The 18,673-nt window shown below is 41.9% G+C and overlaps 1 protein-coding gene across 1 annotated transcript in view; it reads right to left on the minus strand.

Annotated features, from left to right (window-relative positions):
- LOC144596359 (uncharacterized) overlaps positions 1-18,673 on the minus strand; it is a 185,732-nt gene that overhangs the window by 53,866 nt on the left and 113,193 nt on the right. The window contains exons 8-9 of the mRNA XM_078404616.1: positions 7,097-7,164; positions 277-387 (exon numbers count right to left, since the gene is read on the minus strand). Of these exons, the coding sequence (XP_078260742.1) occupies positions 277-387; positions 7,097-7,164 (179 nt within the window). The remainder of the gene's footprint in view (positions 1-276; positions 388-7,096; positions 7,165-18,673) is intronic.

Consider the following 18,673-nt stretch of genomic DNA (forward strand, 5'->3'; position numbering starts at 1 on the left):
GATTGCTGCAGTTCTTTGAGCAACAGCAGCTTAGTCTAAGGTAGACTTTCCATTTTATTTCCATGTATTGTTGCTAGTTGTGTCTCATTACAATATATGTGTGGCGTGGGTAAGGTAGTGTCATTGTATATCTGACTCCTGTTCTGCGGGTTCATTCAAGGGATATGAGAGAAAGCAGGATGGCTGTGCAATAAGTTTTACTCAATTTATCCAAAATGAAATATGGAATGAGAGAGAAAAATCTATTGCATTGATTAAAGGATGAGTTATCCTTACCACAGTATTCATCTGAAATGTGAGTTCCATCTTCTTCTCCTGTAATTCCTCCAGTTCCTCAGTAGAAATTATTGGAGGAAGGCTATGGGCAGTGTAAGAACCAAATTTTAGCTAGAATCAAAGACAGAGAAGGCAAATCATGTTGTTAGAAAAATAATAATATTTGATGCTATACAATAAGAGAAAAAGTCTGACATCAAGGTGCTGAACCAAAAATCTGCTTTATAGACTAGAATAAACTAGAATAGAATAGAATAGCCTTTATTGTCATCCAAAAACATGTTTTTGGACGAGATTACGTTACCCACAGTCAACAATGAAAAGCAATAAAAAGAAAGCAATAAAACCCACAATCACAAAACCAACATAAAACACAAAAACATCCATCACAGTGAATCTCCTCCAATCACCTCCTCACTGTGATGGAAGGCCAGAATATCTTTCTCTTCCCTTCCATCTTCTCCCGTCAGGCAGTCGAAATTGCCACGTCAGGACGGTCGGGGCTCCCGACATTGAAGCCCCCACCGGGAGGTGGAAAATCCCACGGCCTATTCCAGGCCGCGCCGGACGGTGAAAGGTCCGCAGTGGGCCGACCCAAGCCCCGTGATTCGGGGCGGATGAAGAAGCTGCCGCTGCCGGAGCTGCCGGAGCTCCCGAAGTCGGCCCCCACCCAGGGACTTGCGAGCTTCCGATGTCCACAGGGCCTGCGGCCCACAGCTGAAGCCTCCGGAGGCAAGTTGTAGCCGCACTCGCAGCGCCACCACAGCTACCGAAGACATCCAGCTCCGCAGGTAGTGAGTACAGTCCGGTCCACGGGCTCTGCGAACCAGAGCCCCAGGTGGTCCCAGCTGGAGGCCGCCAGCTCCAGGTGTTTGGCCAATGGTAGGCCGCAGCGTGAACGGAAACACGACCCAGAAAAAAGGTTGTGTCTCCATACGGAAGAGACATTTTTTATAGTCCCCCCCCCCATCCCCCCACACATAGTACACAAACAATATACTACATCACATCCAAACACTACAATTAAAACAAAAAACAAAAAAAACCGCAAAAAGACAAACGGACTGCAGGTGAGCCGCAGCTGCTGCGCAGTGCCGCCACTTCCTGTGGGGGCATTATTCAGGCATTCCTGAAAATATTCAGTTAAGCCTTTACAGGTTCCCTCTTTGCCCATTATAACTTTTTACAACTCATAAAGCATGGAAACAGGCCCATCAGCCCAACTTGCCCAAGCTACCCAACATGCCCCATCTACATTTGTCCCACCTGCCCGGGCATGGCCCATAATCCTCTAAAACTGTCTTATCCACATACCTGTTCAATTGTCTCTTAAATGTTATGACAGTACCTGCCTCAACTACGTCCTCTGGCAGTTCGTTCCACCCTTTGCGTAAAAAAGTTACCCCTCAGGTTCCTATTAAATCTTCTGTGATTCTGTATTAGCTAGCTACTTATAGCCTTGCTGAAATGGCAGGACAATCAACTGAATAGCTTCTTCAAAAAAGGAAGTAATTGGAGTCCATTGTGGGGCTGGGGCTGATGTTCTGTAGAGTTCCACCAGAAGTCCCATAAAAACAGAAAAGTTCCCTCTTCTCACTGACTACGTATCCTATGCCTCAGGTCCCCAGCTTCCACTGCCTGTAGTACCCAGGTCCTACTGACTCTAAACCCTGTGTTGCAGGCCCCCAGCTCGTGCTGCCTGCAGCCTTCAGCTCCCAATGACTCCAATCCCTTCACCTCGAGCCCCACTTCCCATTGACTCCATACCCTGTCCCTCAGGCCCCCAGATCCTACTGCCTGCAGTACCCAGGTCCCACTGTCTCAGGTTCCCAGTTTAGTTTAGTATAGTTTTAGTTCAGAGATACAGCGTGGAAACAGGCCCTTCGGCCTACCATGTCCGCAACGACCAGCGATCCCCACACACTTGTACTATCCTACACACACTAGGGACAATTTACATTTATAGAAAGCCAATTAACCTGCAAATCAGTGCATCTTTGGTGTGTGGGAGGAAAGCGAAGATCTCAGAGAAAACCCACGGTCACGGGGAGAAGGTACAAACTCCGTACAGACAGACATGTTCATGGCCTTTTGGCTAAGATTAAGTGTCGTTCCTTCTCCCTCCGGATCCAGCTCCCACTGTGCCTGTCTAACCTAAACCAGTTGTTACTACCTCCAACCAGCAGCTTTTAGACTCCAACTCCTACCCTAATGTCTACTGCTACACACCCTGCTGTCAACAATACCTTAGGCCAATGTTGTGGAAGATCTTTCTGCCTACATACATTATCTCCTGGACTGCAGCTAAAATCAGGAATTTGTCTTTATCTTATTTATCTCATAGTTAATGATCCATCTTTTCCTCTTTCCCCATAAATTATCAGCAATATTTTTTCCTGTGACTTTTTTTGAATGTGCTTTCTTTTCATTCTCTGATCTGTCTAAATTCTAAATATGCACCCTAGAAAGCTTTATTTCCCACTGTTCATATCATCCCCAGTTCTTGATGGATCTCTCTCAGTAATCTTGTTTTTAACCTGTATTGTTTGGCTGGGTTATTGTTGAGTTTCCAGGTTTCAAAAGGATTAGCTCGTTGGGAGCAATGTGCAGACTTATATTTTCACAGTCCTTGTGAGGAACAGAATTAGATATCTGCAGTGTACGGTTATTTGCAAATATGGAAACATACAGTAAAGGTTAAAGTTGACATTGGTTAGTGCAAACGAGTAGGTCTCATGCCAAAATTTATTTTTAACATTTTTGGACTATATTGGGAATTCCTAAAAATAGCTGCAAACACTGCAGTGTCTCATAATTTCAAGATGCTGGTTTCGTGTTTTCTATAAATTATCATGATCACCTGTGCAGTCACTGGCCAAAATACAGGAGGGGTTCAGAGTTAAAATTAACCGGCTCTACTTAAAGCCTCTTAATTAGAAGGTGGACTGCTTGCAAGTCTGATGTTAGCAGGTGCTTGAGATTTCCATTCAACCTGAGATACACTAAAGAGTAGCATGACACAGGAGAGCATGGCTCCATGGTTTTGTATCCTGCACTAGCTTTACTGGTGCAGTGGTAGCAAAGTAGGAGTGAGGTCCAGCATTACAGGGTGCAGGCATCCTAGGAGTTACACATTATAAACCTATTGGAGCTGTGGTAGCCAACATCAGCAGTAATGCAGATGCAGTGCTGCTACAGTTTGATTGATCCACCACAAATGGTCAATTTGGTGAATGTCATAGTCTTCCAACATCACCAGCATGTCTTTCAAAGTTCAATCCAGCGCAGTCACTACACACATCAATTAAACAATTTCCATCAATCAGACATAAATGAACGTCCGTAACTTGCACAGGCTGGAAACATGAAATAAAAACAAAGAAAATTGCTGCAAATACTCAGCAGGTCAGACAGCATTTACACAGCACAGACATCGTGGGGCTGCAGGGCCTGTTCTTGTGCTGTACTAGTTGATGTTCTAACGAGAACAGAGTTTATGTTTCAGATGCTTTCAATATTTGCTATTTTTACGATTTAGCTTTTTATGGTGGAACTAAGCTGTGACGGTACTGCTACCACCATTATTATGATATTGTAATACATGCCGTGAATAAGCACAGTACATTGGAACTGCTATGGCTACCGCCACAGTGTAAAAGTGCTGAATGTTGTGATCTGCACACCTGGTAATAATTACTTAGCTGGTATGCAGGAGCTTTGTGTAAATTGGCTGTCGCAATCCTACATTACAACAATGAATACAGTACTTTCTTGGTTGTAAATTGTTTGGGATATTCTGAGGTCACATCAGCGCAATATAAATACAAATTTTTCTCTTGTAAAATCAAGGAGGGGAACTCACCAAAACCGATACAAATAAAGGTAATAAAGAAAATAAAAACACCAATGAGTGACAAACCACACTCTTTACACCCTAACGTTTTGAAAGGAATTTTGCGATCGCTATAAGGTAAAGTTTATAAAATGAATTAGTAATCCATGTCCTGGACACAAAGACATGTTTGAAACCTAACAGGACTTTAAAGGTAACTAATTAAATAAATCTGAATTAAAGGTGTCAGTAAAGGTCACCATGAAAATAGTGAAATATTGTAAAATCCCATCAGGTTCACGATGTTCTTTAAAGTACATCAGTAAGTATACCTATCATCCAGTATCCGAGAGATCTTCATCACCATTTATGGATGTCTTCTGCCTCATGTAATAGGGTGAATTCACCAGAAAAGGCAGCAAACTGGTACCGAGCCATGTGTTGTCAATATTGAGTCCAGAAGTCCTATGAAGTCTTGTGGATTCGGCTCACACAAGAACAATAAACCTCCTGCTGATTACAACCAGTCATTGTTCCTCAGTAGTGATTCAATGCACATTCATGTAGAGTGATTGGCATTCCTTAAAGCGGTATACAATGCTCAGTTGTGTTGAGGGGCTTCAACATTAGTCTTTCATTCACCATGAGGTCAGAAGTGGAGATGTTTGTTGATAATTCCAATTGCAACTTTTCAATTGCAGAAGCAGTCCATGCCTCTCTGTCACAAAACCCAGACATGAACCGCACCTGGGCTCAGGTGTAACCCATGGTCCATTCCAAAGAATGAATTATGTGATAGGATAGTCTTAGCATAACTGGATACATATTGTTTAAATGGCAGAAGGTGCAGGTGAACATTACTACGTGCAGTTTCCATTTCAAGTTACACATCATCTTGACTCCGAAATATATTATCAGTTTAGCTGGGTCAAGTTTCTGGGATTCATAAGATCATTGCAAACTACAGCACAGGAACAGGTCTCTTGTCCCACAATGTCTACGTTGAATAGGATGCCAGGTTAAACTAATCTCTGCCTTCACAGGATCTATTTCCCTCCAATCCCTGTATATTTATGTGCCCATCTAAAAGCCCCTTAAATGCCACCAATGCATTCAAGGCACCTACCAGTATCTGTGTAAAAAAACATTGTCCTGCACATTTTGTTTTAACTCTGCCCCTCTCATCTTAGAGCTATGCCCTCTAGTCCATGATATTTCCATCCTGAGTAAAAAGTTCTGATTGTCTATCTAATGATACCTCTCATGATTTTATAGACTTTAATTAAATCTCCTCTCAAGCTCCACTGTTCCAGAGTACACACTGTCCTTCCAACCTCTCCTTATTGGTAATACCCTCTAATGCAGGCAACATTCTGATAAACTACTTCTACACATTCCCCACATCTTTCCTGTCATGGGGCGACCAGAACTGCAAACAAAACTCTGCAAATGCACCCTTACAAAGGTCCTATAAAGCTGCAACATGACTTCCTGACTCTTATACCAATGAAGGCCAGCATACCATACACCTTCTTTACCATTCTATCTACATGTGTTGCCATTTCAGGGAGCTATGGACTTGCACCCTAAGATCCCTCCATATATAAATGCTGTTAAGGGTCTTAACATTAACTGTTTGCCTAATATCACAATTAGAACATCTTCAAGGCTTCAATAGTTCAAGGAGGCTGCCAACCAACCTACTTCTGGAAGACATTTTAGGATGGATGTTAATGCCCATATCACACAAAAGCTTCAAACAAAACACATGTTGCAGTTGCCTAATAATAATCCTACAATATTTCTCAATTCAGGATTACTCCTTAAGATTTAAAAATTACATAGGCCTGTCCATTATTTGGGAGAAGCAAGAGAGGGAAACGAGGGACTTACAGACCATTTAGCCTAACATCTGTTATCATTAAATTATTAGACTCCATAATTAAGGATTGAATGACAAAGACCTTGAATTTTTTTTAATGAGATTCATTATTATTAATTGAAAAGATTAAAGTGTTGGGGCAGAGATGAGTATGTTGATTTTGGTCACACTATAACCACAATCTCAACTAAATTTCAGAACAGGCTTCGGGGTCTAAATACCCTATTCTTGTTCCTACGGCTGAGAGTGCATCCTGGTTAGCTTTGTGTTCCAAAAGCCTTTAATGCACAAGGTCAGTAACCAGAAATCAAATTGTGCAACTATGTTACAGGGACTTCAATATTTAAAACCAGCCTAGGAGTTGACATTCAGGGTAAAAATTCCAAATGGCAAATTTTGCTTACAATTCCTCAGTGGACTGTCCCACGCACCTTGGAGTATTATTTTTCCACACTTGTTATTCATTTGAAATAAACAGGTTAGAACCTGTGATTTTTTTTACACATGGGAATGTACAGTGATAAATGTCTGTGCTTGAAGGTTGCTGAGGGAGAAATCATATTTGCAGTCAAATATTCTCTGTATTTCAATGCACTCTATGATCCAATGTGAATGTGAATATTTCTAGTTTCCTTAATTTGAACCAAGCTAAAAAAACTTTACAAATCATTCCCCATCTATTACATTTTACATTCAAATCAGAAAAGGCCACCAGAATTGACTATGGAAATCCATTGGTGTACTCTATGTTATCCTTTCAAAATAATACCAAGACAAAAGTAACAGAGGTTAAACATACACTAAGTGGATGCTTCTCAGCAGAAGAAAAGAAGTTTGCCAAAACAGAACCATTTGTCGTAGACTTATTGCTTTGGCTTCACTGTAAGAGGCATAAATGTCATTCTGTATATCAGCAGGAATGGCTATAATATTATGTCTACCAAATAATGTTTACTCCTCAGTCATTTTCTCAGGCTGCCACTGCATAGCATCAGCTCACAAAATGGTAGTACATTAAGTATTCTATTAAAATGAGATCATTTAGTTCACAATATGTGTATACTACATGTACAATTCAAAATGTTTAGCACCTCTGAATGACTTACAGGGGGAATAGATACCACCCAGACCCAATCATCCATGCCCTTCTCCAGTTGCCAATGTTTTTCAGACTCTGCAAGATAAAAGAAAAGCATCTTCATTATCTCAAATCAGGATCTCATCTATCTGTGGACCCAATTGTCCACTTCTTACCAATGCACTGCATGGCAGAAAATGCTGACGAAGAAGTAGTTTGAATGCTAACAGCACTTTCAATGCCATGGAACAGGTACATTCAAGTTGCTTATTTCTGTGAACAAGTTTAGATGATGACACAAAACAGAAAACACTGGGAATACCTAGCAGTTAGGGAGCATTTGTGAAAAGAGAAAACTTCCAATTGCAAAGCTTAATGATCTGCAAGTTTTATTTGAAATTTCCTACATCTATTCCTACTTCTTTTGTCTTTTCAATCTCTAACTGCTCCCATTCATTCATTGACCAGATAACCTTGTTTACAGTTTATCCCCATTGTCACCCTGACTTTACCCAAGTAAAGACAAACAACCCCACCCTCCATGCAGCTTCACAAGCTTATTTTTTTGCTTTCCTAGTTATGATGAAGGATCTGAAATGTTAACTCTGTTTTCCTTCCCAAATATGTTGCCTGACCTGCTGAGTATTTCCAGCAAATTCTGAAGAACAATACCACTTGTGTGATGAAGCTAGACTAATAGATACTAAGTAATTCCCATTGAGTCAGCTGGGTTAAAGTTAGCACCCCACCAGTTCCCAATTTCCCTGTGATTATGAGCACATTATCTCGCACAAGCCCATATAAAAACCTGTGAGTCGTGCATATTTTGTTAATGCAAGTTCTTCAATCATTTTTCTTTCTGTTGCCCAAAGATGTCAAAAGGAATCTACCTGCAGTAGTTGTGGATGATATAACTCTATACTGGGAGCTCAACTGTCCCACAAATACTATTCATGCCTCACTAGAAAGTCACATGGTTTCCCATAAATTAGAATGGACCTTGTTCATAATCCATCAGACATTGTGTAGGAAGGAACTGCAGATGCTGGGTTAAACCAAAGATAGACACAAAAAGCTGGAATAACTCAGCAGGTCAAACATCATCTCTGGAGACGTTTCGAGTCGAGACCCTTCTTCAGACTGAGAGTCAGGGAAAGGGAAAAGACAGGTATAGAGAGATAGAGAACAAATGAATGAAAGATATGCAAAAAAAGTAATAATGATTAACAGGCTATTGTTAGCTGTGGGCTAGGTGAAAACGAGCTACAGACAAGGAGACTCAACAAGACGACAATACTGATTTCTCTAACTTCAAGTAACCCTGGCAACCCCTCTTTCTCCGTCCCTTTCCCACCCAATTCGCTGTTCTAGGTTCAAAGTCGTCTTGTTCAGTTTCATTGCCTGAAACTCATTTTCACCATGCTATCATTTCAGGTCCTACTGCCTTTATTTCAAATACATTTTATTACAGTTTATGTTGAAGATAATAAAAACTTACTCCTGCACCTATTGTCTATTGTTTATTGTCTATTAACATGTTTATTCAATCTTAAACATGTATAAAAAAAAACAGCAAGGATCTCTGTGTCCTCTTAAGATCTCCAATGTCAAAGATATCAATCTTCACCTATTCAGATTTACTTATGCAGATTAAATCGGCACCACAAAGGCAAATGTGGGTCCCTTGAAGACAGAAGCAGGGGAATTTATTATGGGGAACAAAGAAATGGCAGACGAGTTAAACCGTTACTTTGGATCTGTCTTCACTGAGGAAGATACACACAATCTCCCAAATGTTCTAGGGGCTGGAGAACCTAGGGTGATGGAGGAACTGAAGGAAATCCACATTAGGCAGGAAATGGTTTTGGGTAGACTGATGGGACTGAAGGCTGATAAATCCCCAGGGCCTGATGGTCTGCATCCCAGAGTACTTAAGGAGGTGGCTCTAGAAATAGTGGAAGCATTGGAGATCATTTTTCAATGTTCTATAGATTCAGGATCAGTTCCTGTGGATTGGAGGATAGCAAATGTTATCCCACTTTTTAAGAAAGGAGGGAGAGAGAAAACGGGTAATTATAGACCAGTTAGTCTGACATCAGTGGTGGGGAAAATGCTGGAGTCAATTATAAAAGACGAAATTGCTGAGCATTTGGATAGCAGTAACGGGATCGTTCCGAGTCAGCATGGATTTACGAAGGGGAAATCATGCTTGACAAATCTACTGGAATTTTTTGAGGATGTAACTAGGAAAATTGACAAGGGAGAGTCAGTGGATGTGGTGTACCTCGACTTTCAGAAAGCCTTCGACAAGGTCCCACATAGGAGATTAGTGGGCAAAATTAGGGCACATGGTATTGGGGGTAGGGTACTGACATGGATAGAAAATTGGTTAACAGACAGAAAGCAAAGAGTGGGGATAAATGGGTCCCTTTCGGAATGGCAGGCAGTGACCAGTGGGGTACCGCAAGGTTCGGTGCTGGGACCCCAGCTATTTACGATATACATTAATGACTTAGACGGAGGGATTAAAAGTACCATTAGCAAATTTGCAGATGATACTAAGTTGGGGGGTAGTGTGAATTGTGAGGAAGATGCAATAAGGCTGCAGGGTGACCTGGACAGGTTGTGTGAGTGGGCGGATACATGGCAGATGCAGTTTAATGTAGATAAGTGTGAGGTTATTCACTTTGGAAGTAAGAATAGAAAGGCAGATTATTATCTGAATGGTGTCAAGTTAGGAGGAGGGGGAGTTCAACGAGATCTGGGTGTCCTAGTGCATCAGTCAATGAAAGGAAGCATGCAGGTTCAGCAGGCAGTGAAGAAAGCCAATGGAATGTTGGCCTTCGTAACAAGAGGAGTTGAGTATAGGAGCAAAGAGGTCCTTCTACAGTTGTACCGGGCCCTGGTGAGACCGCACCTGGAGTACTGTGTGCAGTTTTGGTCTCCAAATTTGAGGAAGGATATTCTTGCTATGGAGGGCGTGCAGCGTAGGTTCACTAGATTAATTCCCGGAATGGCGGGACTGTCGTATGTTGAAAGGCTGGAGCGATTGGGCTTGTATACACTGGAATTTAGAAGGATGAGGGGGGATCTTATTGAAACATATAAGATAATTAGGGGATTGGACACATTAGAGGCAGATAACATGTTCCCAATGTTGGGGGAGTCCAGAACAAGGGGCCACAGTTTGAGAATAAGGGGTAGGCCATTTAGAACGGAGATGAGGAAGAACTTTTTCAGTCAGAGGGTGGTGAAGGTGTGGAATTCTCTGCCTCAGAAGGCAGTGGAGGCCAGTTCGTTGGATGCTTTCAAGAGAGAGCTGGATAGAGCTCTTAAGGATAGCGGAGTGAGGGTGTATGGGGAGAAGGCAGGAACGGGGTACTGATTGATAGTGATCAGCCATGATCGCATTGAATGGCGGTGCTGGCTCGAAGGGCTGAATGGCCTACTCCTGCACCTATTGTCTATTGTCTATTGTCTATTGCTACGGGGCCAACAACACCCAAATGTAGTCCTGAAAACATGCCTAAAAATATAACCATATCTCTAATCCTATTGTTTCATATCAAATTCAGGACAATATGGGAAAGTACCTGTATATGCATTTTCCTCAAAAATCTGGGAAATTTATTTCAAACAGGTACTGTTCCTTCCATGATCCCGTTTAGCGGTAAAGTAGTACTAGGGACTACTATTAATGTTCATATGACACTTACTATTAACTGTCCCCCTCTCAGCTTGGATTCTGGATAGATTATTCTCCTTCAGTCATTATAGATTTCAAGATTTCAAGATTTCAAGAACAAGATCAATTTATTGTCACATGTACCAATTAAGGTACAGTGAAATTTGAGTTACCATACAGCCATACAAAGTGAAATGCAACAAGACACACAACCACATAAAATAAAATTTAACATAAACATCCACCATAGCGGATTCCACATTCCTCACTGTGATGGAAGGTAATAAAGTTCAACCATCTTCCTCTTTGTTCACCCGCGGTCGGGGCTGTTGATCCATCCGTAGTCGCCACTGCCGATTGTCCAAGCCCTCGCGTCGGGATGATCGAAACTCCCCGCGTCAGGATGGTTGAAACACTCTCCACGGTATGGAGCTCTCGAGTCGGCCTCTTCTTTCCAGAGAACCAGGCTTCACAATGTTAAAGCCCACAGGCCCCACGGTAAGAGCTCTCCACAGTCGATGCTCGGCAAAGGATCGCAAGCTCCATGATGTTAAAGTTCGTGCCGTGCCCGCGGCATGAAGTGCCGGGCCGGTCTCCAGGAACAGCCGCCAATTCCTCGATGTTAGACCGCAGTGAGGACGGAGATACGATACGGAGAAAAATCGCATCTCCGTCAAGGTAAGAGATTGAAAAAAAGTTTCCCCCAATTCCCCCCCACCCCCCACATAAAACAAACCAAGAAACACTAAAACATACTTTTAACAAACACTTAAAATAACAAAAACAGTAGAAAGGAGACATACTGTTGGCGAGGCAGCCAGTGGCACCACCCGGTGGAGAAAATATCTAACTCATCTCATGATTTTCCAAAATTTCCCAATCATTTTAAATGCAAACTAAAAGTAAGAAGATAAAAGAAGTGTGAACTTTCCATCTGCCTGGATTAGAGCATGCTAGCAAAATGTTTGGCACCGCATGAGACAAAGCAATCTGCAGTGTACCATGTTTAGTTTAGTTTAGAAATACAACTTGGAAGCAGCCCCTTCAGCCCACTGAGTCTGCGCTGACCAACGATCGCAGATACACTAGTTCTATTCAAAACACCAGGGATAATTTACAAAAGCCAATTAACCTACAAACCTGCACATCTTTGGAATGTGGGACAAAACCAGAGCACCCGGACCACGCAGTCACAGGACGTACAAACTCCATATAGACAGCACCCATAGCCAGGATCGAACCTGGACCTCTGGTGCTATAAGACAGCAACTCTACCTCTGTGCCACCCCTTTGTGTATTTTCAGCATGGTTTACAGAATACACTGCGGCAATGTTTTCTCAACTAAATATTTGACCATTCAGAATTAGATGGACAGAAGAAGTGTGGAAATTCAAGTTCCCCTGCAAGCCACACACCATCCTTCATTTGTACCAGGTCAAATTCCTGGATTTCTCTACCTGAAAGCACTGTGGAAGAACTTTAAATCATAGATGACTGCAATTCCAATGAAAAGCCAAGCACATTTTCGCTATCAATTCTTGCGAGGTACACCCACATCTAAAGGCATTGCTTTTGAAAACCTTCCCTAACTATAGATATCTTGCTGCATTATTCAGGTAAAGTAAAGGGCTCCCTATAAAACAAGCTATTTGGATTTTCAAAAATCTCTGTGGGGAGGTTCACATGAAAGATTTTTAATAAAATACAATGCCAAGATAATCTGTGGCAAGAGATTAGCCTGGCAAATATATGAATTAATAGGGAGAATAAACTCTGCCGCCATTTCCTTATACACCGTAGATGCTAATTTGATTTCAATATAGTGTCTGATGAACATCAGCAAACTGAGAAATTCATTCTAACATATCAAAAGTGCAAAGACTTCGTCAGGTAGTGTTACATACTTTGTATTCATGGCTTATTTTAATGCCTGCACTGCCAAATTGGACCTCAATAACACAAAGTCATGTGTTCAACATGTGTTGAAGATCCAGTATTTAACAACAGAAAATAATAATTCCATAATCTCAAAGATGAACACAAAATGCTGGAATAACAGCAGGACAGGCAGCATCTCTGGATAGAAGGAATGGGTGACGTTTCAGGTCAAGACCCCTCTTTACATAATCTCTATCTCCAGCCCACAACACATCGATCTACTCTATTTAATGGAATCACCAATTACCCATGAGGCAGTATCTAATTAATTTATACCATGTTGGTTACACCAAACTCTAGCTTTATATATCGTGGTAGTCCATGAAGTCCACGGGGAGCGGTACAGCATGTGGTTATTTTAACATGAAGGTAGTTGTGATCACCTAGTTGTTAACTCCAGTATGTTGCCCCGAGGACAATGTGCATAAAGCAGAATTCATGTTTCCTCTTCATGCAGCAGACATATGTCTTTTATCATCCAACTCTTTTCCTGCCTAGAGGAAGTTTGCACTGTACAGGAGACATGGTCACAAGGTTTATCATGGAATGATGTATGCTGCCTATGCTTGAGATCAGATAGGTTCAGGCCTGACCACCATTCACCGTGCAGGAGAATGAGGACTTAGAGAAAGACGTGAAGAAGGAGAAGCAAGAGTAGGGGGATTAGAGATAAAGGTATATTAGACCTTGAATAAACTCTATTCCCAATCTACTGTGGTTCTGTTGCTGAACTTCACCACAAAATATAAAACAAAAGCAACCTTAACAATTGTTTTGACATTAATTGACGTTTGTAGGACAAATGGACGCACATTCCAGGTTTGCTCATAGTACAGCAAAGACTAGGGTAGCACAGTGGTGCAGAGGTAGAGTTGCTGCCTCACAATAGCAGGCGTAGGTTTGATCTTGACTATGGCTGCTGTCTGTGTGGAGTTTGTGAGAATCTATGCTATTAGCTGATATAGTTAATTAGAGATATTGATATTTTGTTGTAAATAGTTGAGATGGTGTCTTTAGTTGTTGTTTTAGCTAATATAAAATGGACGCTTATTTTCAGTAGAAAGCAGTAAGATGGATGCTTGTGGCAGAAATGTTATCATTGGGAATGGAATGTGTTTGTCCCTTTATGAATGATAGGGTGTAGACAGAGGAGTATAGCTGTTCCTTGTTCTTAAAATACTCCCTTGTCTGACAGTGTGAGCCCTGTGTATTAAAACAGTTAAGAAGCAAGGTCGTGCAGCTGCGAGATTGCTCATGTATAAGAGATAAAGAAAGTTTCTTTCTCAATAACAACTCCTTATATGGGTGCCCTTTTAGCCCTGATATTCCCTCATCTTACTGCTTCATTTTCCCATGTGAATTACTTTGATATTATCTGGCTGACCTAGTTGTGACTCCCACTTAGCTTTTCGGTTTAGTTCTAATCCCACTATTTAACATGGAACTAAAGTCACAACATTTGAATTTGTAGCACACGTTTTAGGGCCATGTGAGTATATTTCATTTCCAAAACCTTGTTTGAAGCACTCTCTGACTTTTGTGGGGTGAACTGCTTTGGATGCTGCAATGATGAGGCTGTCCACACATAAGAAGCTAATGCTGGGAAGGAGCATGTGGTTTATGGCAGATCATAGAAACATAGAAAAGTAGGTGCAGGAGTAGGCCATTCGGCCCTTGGAGCCAGCACCGCCATTCAATATGATCATGGTTGATCATCTAAAATCAGTACCCTGTTCCTGCTTTTTCTCCATATCCCTTGATTCCTTTAGCCCTAAGAGCTAAATCTAACTCTCTCTTGAATGTGGCACGCTACCCGTATAAGGTTGATTTGATATCAGCACTGCTATTTTTGAGCTCAAGGCTCCATCCAATGCATTCTCTCAAGCAGCCACAACTAAAGACAAGCTTGGCAACAGTAAGAGTTCCCACATCTGTGCTTTTTAAAGGGATTGTCAACAACTTGACAAGGGAGAGTCAGTGGATGTGGTGTACCTCGACTTTCAGAAAGCCTTCGACAAGGTCCCACATAGGAGATTAGTGGGCAAAATTAGGGCACATGGTATTGGGGGTAGGGTACTGACATGGATAGAAAATTGGTTGACAGACAGAAAGCAAAGAGTGGGGATAAATGGGTCCCTTTCGGAATGGCAGGCAGTGACCAGTGGGGTACCGCAAGGTTCGGTGCTGGGACCCCAGCTATTTACGATATACATTAATGACTTAGACGAAGGGATTAAAAGTACCATTAGCAAATTTGCGGATGATACTAAGTTGGGGGTAGTGTGAATTGTGAGGAAGATGCAATAAGGCTGCAGGGTGACTTGGACAGGTTGTGTGAGTGGGCGGATACATGGCAGATGCAGTTTAATGTAGATAAGTGTGAGGTTATTCACTTTGGAAGTAAGAATAGAAAGGCAGATTATTATCTGAATGGTGTCAAGTTAGGAGGAGGGGGAGTTCAACGAGATCTGGGTGTCCTAGTGCATCAGTCAATGAAAGGAAGCATGCAGGTACAGCAGGCAGTGAAGAAAGCCAATGGAATGTTGGCCTTCGTAACAAGAGGAGTTGAGTATAGGAGCAAAGAGGTCCTTCTACAGTTGTACCGGGCCCTGGTGAGACCGCACCTCGAGTACTGTGTGCAGTTTTGGTCTCCAAATTTGAGGAAGGATATTCTTGCTATGGAGGGCGTGCAGCGTAGGTTCACTAGGTTAATTCCCGGAATGGCGGGACTGTCGTATGTTGAAAGGCTGGAGCGATTGGGCTTGTATACACTGGAATTTAGAAGGATGAGGGGGGATCTTATTGAAACATATAAGATAATTAGGGGATTGGACACATTAGAGGCAGATAACATGTTCCCAATGTTGGGGGAGTCCAGAACAAGGGGCCACAGTTTAAGAATAAGGGGTAGGCCATTTAGAACGGAGATGAGGAAGAACTTTTTCAGTCAGAGGGTGGTGAAGTTGTGGAATTCTCTGCCTCAGAAGGCAGTGGAGGCCAGTTCGTTGGATGCTTTCAAGAGAGAGCTGGATAGAGCTCTTAAGGATAGCGGAGTGAGGGGATATGGGGAGAAGGCAGGAACGGGGTACTGATTGAGAGTGATCAGCCATGATCGCATTGAATGGCGGTGCTGGCTCGAAGGGCTGAATGGCCTACTCCTGCACCTATTGTCTATTGTCTATTGTCTGTAACTTCCATTTTAGGTGCTGATTGACTTGAAATTATAATTCTCAAGTGTTTGGTGACATTTACAAGGATATGGCCGATGTGGGAGATGCTGATGACTGTTTCAAGGCTCTTGAACATGTCAGGTGCTCCATGGCATGGATATACAAGGAGACAATTCCTTTGGACAAAGACTGAAAATGAACAGAGGAAATTGACTGCATGTAGCATGTAGCAGGAAGAATGAGGAGGAGAAGTGCTCTTGGCAGATGCCATATCCACCTAGCGTATTTCAGGAGTAATCTTCTCACCTGACTCTCAGCAAAGAACAGCGCATGAGATGTGTCTGCCTCTGTAAGAACATCCCCCAATGAAGTCTAACACTTCCTGCTGTTATGAACTGGAATCTTGGAGCAGAGCAAGGACTGCATAATGATGTCAGTGACAAGATATTAGTGATCAGGAAGTTTTATGATGAAGACTCAGATCTGAAATGGTGGTTCTGTTTCACTTTCCACTGTTTTCCTGCATTTTCCATTTTTATTTCCAGTTTCTGTAATTTATTTTGTTCATTCTGATGAACGTATACATTTGGCTTCTTGAAGGCTAGAATTGGACAATTTTGTAACATTGCACAGATTGCCACCCATAACCTCATAAGGAAAGTCAATGTGATTACTATAATAATTATTGCCTTTGTCTGCATGCACATCACTTTGCTGATGCTGCATATCACTTTTGTGGTGTATTACAGATGGAAAGGATTCCACTCTCAATGTCCAGGTGGTCTGCTTCTTAGGCAGGCCACAGGGGTTCAAGATGACTTGTTTCTACTTCTGTGGCTACTGAAGAGGTAGATGAGGTGAATGTGGGAACTGCAGACTTGAAGATGAAGGTGCTTAACATGTGGAGTTAGTGAGTATTTCTGAAGATGGTACACATTTATATTGGTTTTCTGTTTATTCCCATCAAATGTCTGCAATGTTCTCAATGTCCTTGAATGCTCCTTTGCTATTCTGAGTAGTGATGGGCACTATAAAATTATTTCCTTTGACCAATTGATAATCTCTTGTCACAATGGAGCTCAGAGTAGAGTGACTACTTTGGTTGTATGGAGAAGGCACACGATTAAATGGCCTACTTATAAAGCCCTGGATAAGTACCACCAACATTGTCAATGCAAACATGCGGTATAAGGGTAAATGAACAAATGTCAGTGACCTCTCCCAAGTCAACATCTCCATTATCGAGGATCTAATTGTATTCAGTCAGCTCTGGTTGGTATGTTACCACATGCAGTGAATCATACAGGTCAATGCCCAGAATCTTGACAAGAGACAGAGTTAATTCATTTGTGGAAGTTTGTTATACCATCTGCATCCCAGCCTCCATGACAAAGCAAGAGCTATCTGCCAATGCTCCAATGGTCAACTCACACATACACTGTCACACACACATGCACTGTCACACAAAGAACCGGCAGAGCAGAGCTGAAACAATATTTCTGTGACCTCAACCACACTGAGGAGCCCACCTCTACTCAGCAGGGTGGTCTCAAGAGTCCTCCTGGTTTCCTATATTCTGCACAAACTGATGAGTGGAAGACATATTGTCACCATTAGTTAGTGAATGGACTTGAAAGAGGAGGTAACCTCCCCTCTGTTTGGAGCCATATGTTTCCCTTTGGGTCCATTATTACACTTCCCATGCGACAATGAGTTCAACCATGAATTCTGCCACCTGCTCCAACTTCCCATTAACAGCTGCAGACTAGTTTATGGACATTGAAAAGGTGCTGATATCACCAGCTCCTGCTCAATTGTGAAGAGTATTCATTGGCTGCATACTACAAACGTTAAATAGACAAAGGTGCAAAGTTGGCATGCTAGCTGCCTGCATCAGAAGAACAAGTAGTGAGTTAATCTCACACTATAATGCCACATGGATTGAACAGTATTTTTCATATTCTCTCCATCTCATATTTAGACTTCCCATTGTTTATTTATTGATCTGCATACTCATTTTATCTTTCTTATTAGTTTGTGATAATTCTATTCTTGCTTCTTGAACCTTTACAGACCAGGACCTTTTGTTATCTTTTTCCAAATAGAACAGGTTCAGTTGCCATTTCCCAAGTGTTTTCTTCCATCAGTTACTTGTTCTAATCTACTCCTAAGAATCAATGAAGTGTTGCTGCTTGGTGACCTGTCAACATACTGATCCAAGAATCCTTCTTGTAAGCATTTTAGAAAATATATACTGATTTGGCATGCACAAAATTGAATCTAACTGTCAGAAATATAAAGTAATAAAAACCAAAGAAGAACAGCACTAGCAGCAGTAAAAAGTTATTCACTGGTGATGGAACGTCAACATAAAATAGCTTGAAATTGTTTTCAATAAAAATAATGATTACGATCCAAGACCTGAAGAAAGAACTTTGTCTAGATATTGATTGGTGGTTTAAAGGCACTTTAAGCAAGTAATTCACAGAAACCCAGTAAATGCTTGGGAATTCACCCAGAAAATGTAATAGTGCCCAAGGCCCATGATGTTGAACATTTCCCAGTAGCTCCTACACATTCAAGCACCAACCTCTGCAATCCCAGCAATGATGTGGTATCACCAGGCCATGCACAGGTCTGGAGGATTGTGGGGCTTAGAAGCCTGAGGTTTAGGGGAGGGTCAGACATCACAAATCATAGAGGTTGATCCATGGGTAGAGGTGTCAGGGTGAAGGTCAGCTACTCGGGTCCAAATGGCGAGAGTAGGAGTGGTAGTTGAATGTGGAGTTAGTAATCTGGAGGCTAGGGGTG

This window comes from Rhinoraja longicauda, chromosome 8 (genome assembly GCF_053455715.1).
Source record: "Rhinoraja longicauda isolate Sanriku21f chromosome 8, sRhiLon1.1, whole genome shotgun sequence".
In the NCBI taxonomy this organism is placed as follows: domain Eukaryota; kingdom Metazoa; phylum Chordata; class Chondrichthyes; order Rajiformes; family Arhynchobatidae; genus Rhinoraja; species Rhinoraja longicauda.